The 6,979-nt window shown below is 47.8% G+C and overlaps 1 protein-coding gene across 4 annotated transcripts; it reads right to left on the bottom strand.

Moving 5' to 3' along the window:
* Window positions 1-2,595: 2,595 nt before the first annotated feature.
* Window positions 2,596-4,251, bottom strand: Rpp25l (ribonuclease P/MRP subunit p25 like). Of its 4 annotated transcripts, none has more exons than XM_004838434.4 (2): window positions 4,154-4,251; window positions 2,596-3,393 (listed from the first exon to the last, which is right to left on the bottom strand). In XM_004838434.4, exon 2 carries the CDS (start codon window positions 3,364-3,366, stop codon window positions 2,875-2,877), a length of 492 nt encoding a protein of 163 aa, XP_004838491.1. In that variant the 5' UTR covers window positions 3,367-3,393; window positions 4,154-4,251; the 3' UTR covers window positions 2,596-2,874. The 4 variants fall into 4 exon arrangements, with proteins under 4 accessions (XP_004838491.1, XP_004838488.1, XP_004838489.1 ...); XM_004838431.3 differs by having other exon boundaries at window positions 2,596-3,396; window positions 4,154-4,250; XM_004838432.4 differs by lacking the exon at window positions 4,154-4,251 and adding an exon at window positions 3,960-4,144 and having other exon boundaries at window positions 2,596-3,396.
* Window positions 4,252-6,979: the final 2,728 nt, after the last annotated feature.

Below are 6,979 nucleotides of genomic sequence, written 5' to 3'. Positions count from 1 at the left end.
AAAGTGAGACACTGTTTCAAAAGAAAAGAAAAGAAAAGAGAAAAAGAAAAGACCAGTGCAAGCTGGGAATAGTGATGCAGATCCATCATCCCAGTACACAGGAGGCTGAGGCAAGATTGCCATGATATGGAGGCCAGCCTGGGGTACACAGTGAGTTCAAAGCCAGCCTGAACTACATAGTGAGACTATCTCAAAATACAAAAGCAAACCTGCCCGGCATGGTGGGGGACACCTGTAATGCCAGCACTCAGGAGGCAGAGACAGGAGGATTGAAGTGAGTTCAAGGCCAGCCTGGGCTACATGGTGAGTTCAGGGCCAGCCTGAACTACAAAGGGAGACCCTATCTCAAAAAAACCAAGAAAAGGGCCAGGGATTTAGCTCAGTGGCACTGAGCCTGCCTCACAAGCACAAGGTCCCGAGTTCGATCCCTGGTACCAACAAAACCAAACCAAACCAAAAAACCAAAAAAAAAAACAACAACAAAAACCCAAAAGCAAACCAAAACCAAACAAAAAAACCAATGCATTATCTAAACCTGTTGTGTTATCCCTTTTCAATGTTAATGCAGTTATAATATATGTAAGCTGTATGTTAGTCACATATCTTTTCCTAAGAACTAAAATAATTGAAATAATTGTAGACAAAGAAACAACCTGAGCTATGGAAAGGAGAATGGAGGTAAAGCCATTCTGGCAGCAAGACACCTGAATCACCACAGCAGCCATAATTAGCCTCAGGGGTTTATGAGATGCTTCATGACCCTCTGCATTTAAAGGGATTGGTGGGGCAGTCACTGAGTTTCCAGGTCCACATCCTCTGAGTGCTTATCACCTGTCCCACCTATCCTTAGGGTCTTTCACATCACTCAGGGCTGAACTATCCTTGAAAGCAAAGGATAGGATGTCCAAGGCCCTGGGTTTGATCGCCAGCACCAGAGGAAAAATAATAAAAGTTCTTACCATAGTCTGCGGGCCCTGTGATCACCTCATCCTTCTTTAAAACCCTTATTATGCCAATAACTTGGTGTGGTGACACATGCCTGTAATCCTAGAACATGAGAAGCTGAGGCAGGAGGATTGCTGTGAGTTAAAGGCCACTCTGGATTACACAAGTGAGTTTAAGGCCAGCCTGAACTACATAGTGAGACCCTGTCTCAAAAAGACCAAAAATAACAACAAAAAAAACCCATATAAATTCTCGAGTTCCAACTTTATGCTTTCTCATGACTGGAAACCCAGGCTGTTGGACACATTGGAAAAAACCTGGAGATCCATGGGAGACCCAACTGATTAAACTCGTTGGAGTCTACCATTGCCCACAAACCTACTTTAATGTGATAGCCCTTGGTTACTGATTCAACCTTTACTTCCCTTGTGCATTTGATCTCACCATTGTAGATCTGAATCTAGGGCGAAAGTGAAGCAGAAAAGGAGCAGCAAGGGGTAAAAAGCCAAGGATGACACTCAGGGAAAGATGTGGGATTGAAACCCCCCAACCCTTCAGTATTAGAGAAAGCTTTCATACTTACCTGTATCTGTAGCCCTTTCTGAGTTAAGGTCTGATAAAATTTCTGATTGGGCTCAAATTTGCAATCCTCTTGGCTCAGCCTCCCAGAGTGCTGGGATTATAGGCATGCCACTATGCCTAGCAACTGAGGTGTTTTTAAAATAGTTAAAAGCACTTGTAAAATGAGTCATTTATGATAATGGCAATAAGCATATACGGCACTAGGTACCCAGGTAGTATCTGTCAAATATATTTCTCATTTAATTCTCTTAACAACTCTAGGAGATAAACACTTTTTTTGGTGGTACTGGGGATTGAACCCAGGCCTTCACACTGAGCTATAGCCCAAGCCCTTTTTTTTTTTTTTTGGTACCAGGGATCGAACTCAGGTCCCACGAAACCACTGAGCTAAATCCTCGGCCCCCAAGCCTTCTTTTTATTGAGACAGGGTCTTGCTAAATTGCCCAGACTGCACTTGAACTTTTGTGGGTTTTTTGGTATGGGGAATTGAACTCAGGACCTTGTGCTTGAGCTAAATCCCCGGCCCTGCACTTGAATATTTGATCTTCTGTGTCAGCCTCCCAGATTACAGGCTTACCCCACCACACCTGTTGAAATAAACACTATTGTATTAAAATGAGAACACTAAGGCACAGTGCAGAAACTTGTCATGGTTACAAAACAGTAACTTCCAAGTGGCAGAACCAGGATTCAAACCCAGGCAGGCTGGTGTGGTGCCTCAGTAAATGATCTTACTATAACATACGCCACATTTGAGGAAAAATGACCTGGCAGAATTCCTAAAGCAGCCCAAATTAGGTGGCAAACAGCCACCCAGGAGCCTAGATTCTCATTACTGATTGAGGCTTTTTGTGTATTATATGTATGTGTAGTGCTAGGGATTGAATCCTAGACCTCATGAATGCTAGGAATTACTCTGCTACTAGGCTATATCCCTGGCCCTGAGCCTCCTTAACACCATTTTCCCAATGCCAGCCTGAGCTTACCCTTCCCCTGTCTCCAATTCATACACTCCAAGAAAGCAAAGGCAGGGACTTCCATTCTTTTCAACAGCAAAGCAGAGGCTCATCAGACAAATGGTATAACTTTTATTCCCTAACTCTTTTCCTAAGCCTGTCAGAAGGCAGATCAGATGTACTGTATGTAGAAGGGAGACCAAAGCCTTCTCAAGCAATCCAGAACTCAGCAGAGGCTCCACACCTGTTATTCTTCACAGTACTGTAGTCCCTTCCTGTATGCCAGAGTTACAGGGGAGCAGGAGTTCTGTGGACCCAGGCTTTGCTGGGGATGTTCAGCTCCCGGAAAAGGCACAGTCACCCTAGATATTCAGCTTAGCTCAGGAGGTCTTCAGGACCGATTATCTCGAGGCCTTCTTCGGAGTCGGGAGCCACAGCTGGAGTTGGGCACAGAGCCCAGGCCAGGGGGTGCCCCTGGGGGCTGGTAACCACACTCACTGGGGTCCAAGGGGTCACGGCTGAGGAGTACCCACACTGCAGGCACATGGCGGCGTACTGTGAGGGGGTCTAGGCCTGTGTCAGGTGAGGCTGGAACCCAGCTGTCCTCAGTCTGCAGGAAATGCAGTTTGGTGAGCTGGTGCAGGCCTGGGATGCGCCGCTTGACAATCTCAGCACAGCTGACAGCTTTCCCTGCAGCTCGGCCAGAACCTGAGAACACCACATGCCGAGCACTGCCGGCCTCCAACCGACCTAGTGCCAGCCCCAGCAGGTTTCGAATTTTGCTGCCATCTCGAACACGCATCTCCAGGGTATCAGGAGGTAGCTGAGGCATTGGGGAAGGTGCTGGGAGCTCTGCAGAGCCAGCTTTCCGGTAGTGCTCCATCTTGCTTGCCGAGTTCTGAGTCACTGCCTGCTGTGGGGAAGGTATCAGGTAAATGAATACTAGGCATTGGGTCCCAGGTTATCCTTCATTCTCCCTCCACCCCATTCAGGATGTGGCCCTGCTTCTCATTCCCAGGAACAGGATCACATCCATTCACCCCTAGCTCCTCACAACAGGGGCCACGCCTCCCTCACCCGGGGAAAGACGTTTACCCCTTACATTCCTGTTCCTCTAGACAGGGCCATACGATCCCCTCATAAACAATGGCGTCCATGAGACAGGACCTAATTCCCCCAATACTGGGCTTTTTGTGACAGGGCCTGGCCCCATTATCCCAAGCTCCCCAGGAGGGGAGGGAGCCCCCTTGGGCCATGGTCCAGGCCCCTCACCCCAGGCTCCCTTGAGTGCTTCTCACCAGGGATCTCCAAGGACAGGGCCATGGCACCCTCGAGTTGTGCTCCAGAGGCCAGGGTCAAGCTCTTTCGCCCCAGGCTCCCCAGGACACAGCCAAGTCTTTACCCATAGCTCCCAGAGGATAAACCCGACCCCCGAGGCCCCTAGGTCAGGGCCGAGTACCCTAGCCCCGAAATTACCTGGGTCGATTTGCATCAACCCAGGTCCTTCAGAAACAAGAGCAGAAGTTCGCGAGCGGGGTTGCGCGGGCCACTTCCAGCCGGGCTCGGCCATCTCCACTGCCGCGGTCCGTTTCTCTAAGGCCCTGCCAAGCAGCAGGAGTCCCCTCTCCCCAACTCGGAGCGCCCCCAACCCGCCGTCACCCAGCGCTCACCGATGCGGTGGCCAGCGCACGCTCAACCCTCGAAGCGCAGACAAGATGGCGCGGGCCCGGAAGCGCGCCGAGGTCGCGGGGCCGCGCACGCTGGGTGAGGGCGGGGCTCGAGGGAGGGGAGACGGAGCGAGAGGAACCCGGACTTGCTGGCTGGGGACCCACGACCGCTATCTTCGCGGTTACTCCAGGGGGCAAGGACACTCCACGGGGGAGAAGGGAGTGGTACTGACACCTGCCTCGAAAGCGCAAGATCCTGAGTTCGATCCCCATTAGCAAAAAAAAAAAAAAAAAAAAAAAAAAAGAGTGTGTGATTACTAAACCATGTGAGTGATTGGTTTGGCACCGCCCTAATCCTGGTAGTCTGGACGAAATAAAAGGGGTAGAAAGACGATGTTAAGGTCCCTTGTTGCTTCTGCTGACTTCCACCGCCATAAACTGTCGTCACTCTGCCACCCTGCCTTGGATCCAGCCGATTATGGACTGAAACCTCTACGAACTTAAAACTGGAACAGCATATATAAGAAAGATACTACAACATGAAACTCCTAAAGAATTTTTGTCCTCAGTTATTGCAGAAACGATACTGCCTTTTGGAATAGAAGTAAACGAGAGGTCTTGTTTGTCTAGTTCTCTTGTCATAAAAGAAACTACAAATCCCTTCTATAAACTTACTCTTGATTTACAATCTGTTAACGCCTTGTTTCAAGCCTCAGATATAGAGAAAACTGTGGTGATTCCTGGTTACAGCAGCTTCTTGATCACAGAAATTTCAGATGATAAGAATGCATTAGCCATTGCTACCATGCCTGCACTTGCACCCAATAATGTAACCTTTTTAGAGGGTGACTGGTTCTTGTACAACTTTGGGCAAAGGAATGGACGAACATGGAATACATACTCAAAACCATGTCATTATTTGCTTCAACAACTTGATGATTCACCAGCCCTGAATTCTGTGAAATACATTGATTTGGGAATCTCTCAGTCTTTAGGAGTTAAGGTCATACCTAGTAAAAAAGGACAAGAGCCCAGAAACAGAAAATAGGCTACATCTTTGGCACCTGACGTGGGACACATTTTTCTATGGAGGGGTAAGAGTGGTGGAACAACCAGTCCTCACTTTCTTTGTTAATCCCCTTGGACAGTGGAAATGTTGACCGGGCAGGGAGCTGGATTCCTTTCTGAGACAGATCTAGGGATGCAAGAAACTGGTAAATGTCAGTGTGACAGCTGCAAGATTCTGGTGAGGTCTTCTCCCCAGTGGGTGCTCAAATGTCCTCTGGTGGAAACCATGTCCCAGTAGCCCACCTGAGTATTCAGCAGAGAAACCTCCACTTGCCTTGTCACATCCAGCCTGAGGGGAAGGTAAATTCTCTTGGTGTTCTCCAGGTATCCACTTTCCAGATGACCTGAGACGCCTCTGTCAGAGCCCTCTATAAGCCTCCACTAAGGGTTGAGCCACAGGTCCTGGCTTTTCTCTCTCTGCTAGTATGACAAACTCTCCTCTTCTTCAGATATTTCTTGATAGATTTACTGAACTGGCAACAGGTTAGGATTCTATCCCACATTCTGGATTCCCACAGTCCCTGATGTCCCTGGTGTCCAGCCCCCACCCTAACTTTCATACAGCCAATGCCTAGCAAGTAATCCCTTGGATTCCCTGAGAAATTTGTTAGAACAAAGGTCAAAGTTAAGGAAGAGACCCTCAGGCCATTTTAGCCAGCCTCACCTTACTCTGGCATAGCCTCCAGTGCTGGGAGGTAGAGGCTAATTTTGGAACTCACTCAACCACTTGCTTCAAATTCTGGAAGAGAGACTGCTACTTCTTTAGACAACAGCCACTTGGCACCACTGTCCCTCTTTCCTGGAGGCTGGGCTAAGGGATATCCTTATGAGGGCTTTCTGTCACTCCTGGGAGGCCCTCAAAATTTATCCAATCTAAACCCATCTATCCACTGTGAGGATCAGACCTTTGGTGAACCCTCCCAGGATAATATGTGGACATATAGTGCAACTAATGTCGACCAGCCTATGTAGTGGGTCCCCTCTCCTGTTGTGGGCAAGGAGAGGCAAAGAAGAGAGAGCAACAGTATAAATGGGATACCCTTTCCTCCCAGCCTCTCTTACAGAGGAGAAATGCTGAGACTCAGAAGGAACTTTCCTGTTACTTCCCCCATGGGCTGTGCCCCTATCAAAAGAGCAGTTTACCATAGTAACTCTATTACAGAGGGACAGCTGTTAAAGGAGCAGCTTACCATAGCAACTCTTAATACAGAGTGTCCCAAGGGACTTGCACTGTGGTCACATCTATTCCAAAATTAACCATCAGCCTAAGCCTTCTTTAAACACTCCTTACTTTCTCTCTTCCCCTTCTGACTCTAATTGGTATTAACTTATAAGATATCTCTATTATGATTCACCTAAAAGATACTAATTGTTAACCCCTAAAAAAGTTCTGATTAGTCTATTTATACTTATAACCCTAAAACTGTAACAGATTATTATGGTTCAACTTGACCAGTAAGAGCACACTGATTTAAAAGTAATTGTTTTGTATGTTCTAAATTTCTTGTTTGTCCATTTGAATGGATTGAGGTAACTACAGCTGCTTCATTAAAGCTTTTTGAGCTGATAAAAAAAAAAAAGGGCCAGGGATTTAGCTCAGTGGTTTCTCCGCCTACTGCGCAAGCTCAAGGACCCGAGTTCAATCTCCAGTACCAAAAAAAAAAAGAAAAAATGGAAGGGGAGAGAAGGTCCCTGGGGAGGAGAGGGGTGGCCATCAGGGGAGGCCTTGCATCAAAAGGATGGGGATTTGGCCCTGAAGAT

The sequence above is a fragment of the Heterocephalus glaber genome, unplaced genomic scaffold (genome assembly GCF_053883595.1).
Source record: "Heterocephalus glaber isolate CG9 unplaced genomic scaffold, H.glaber_assembly_v1.0 deba00001481, whole genome shotgun sequence".
NCBI classification, from domain to species: Eukaryota; Metazoa; Chordata; class Mammalia; order Rodentia; family Bathyergidae; genus Heterocephalus; species Heterocephalus glaber.
Note: the sequence above shows the minus strand (reverse complement) of the source record. Positions and strands in the feature narration are given on the sequence as shown.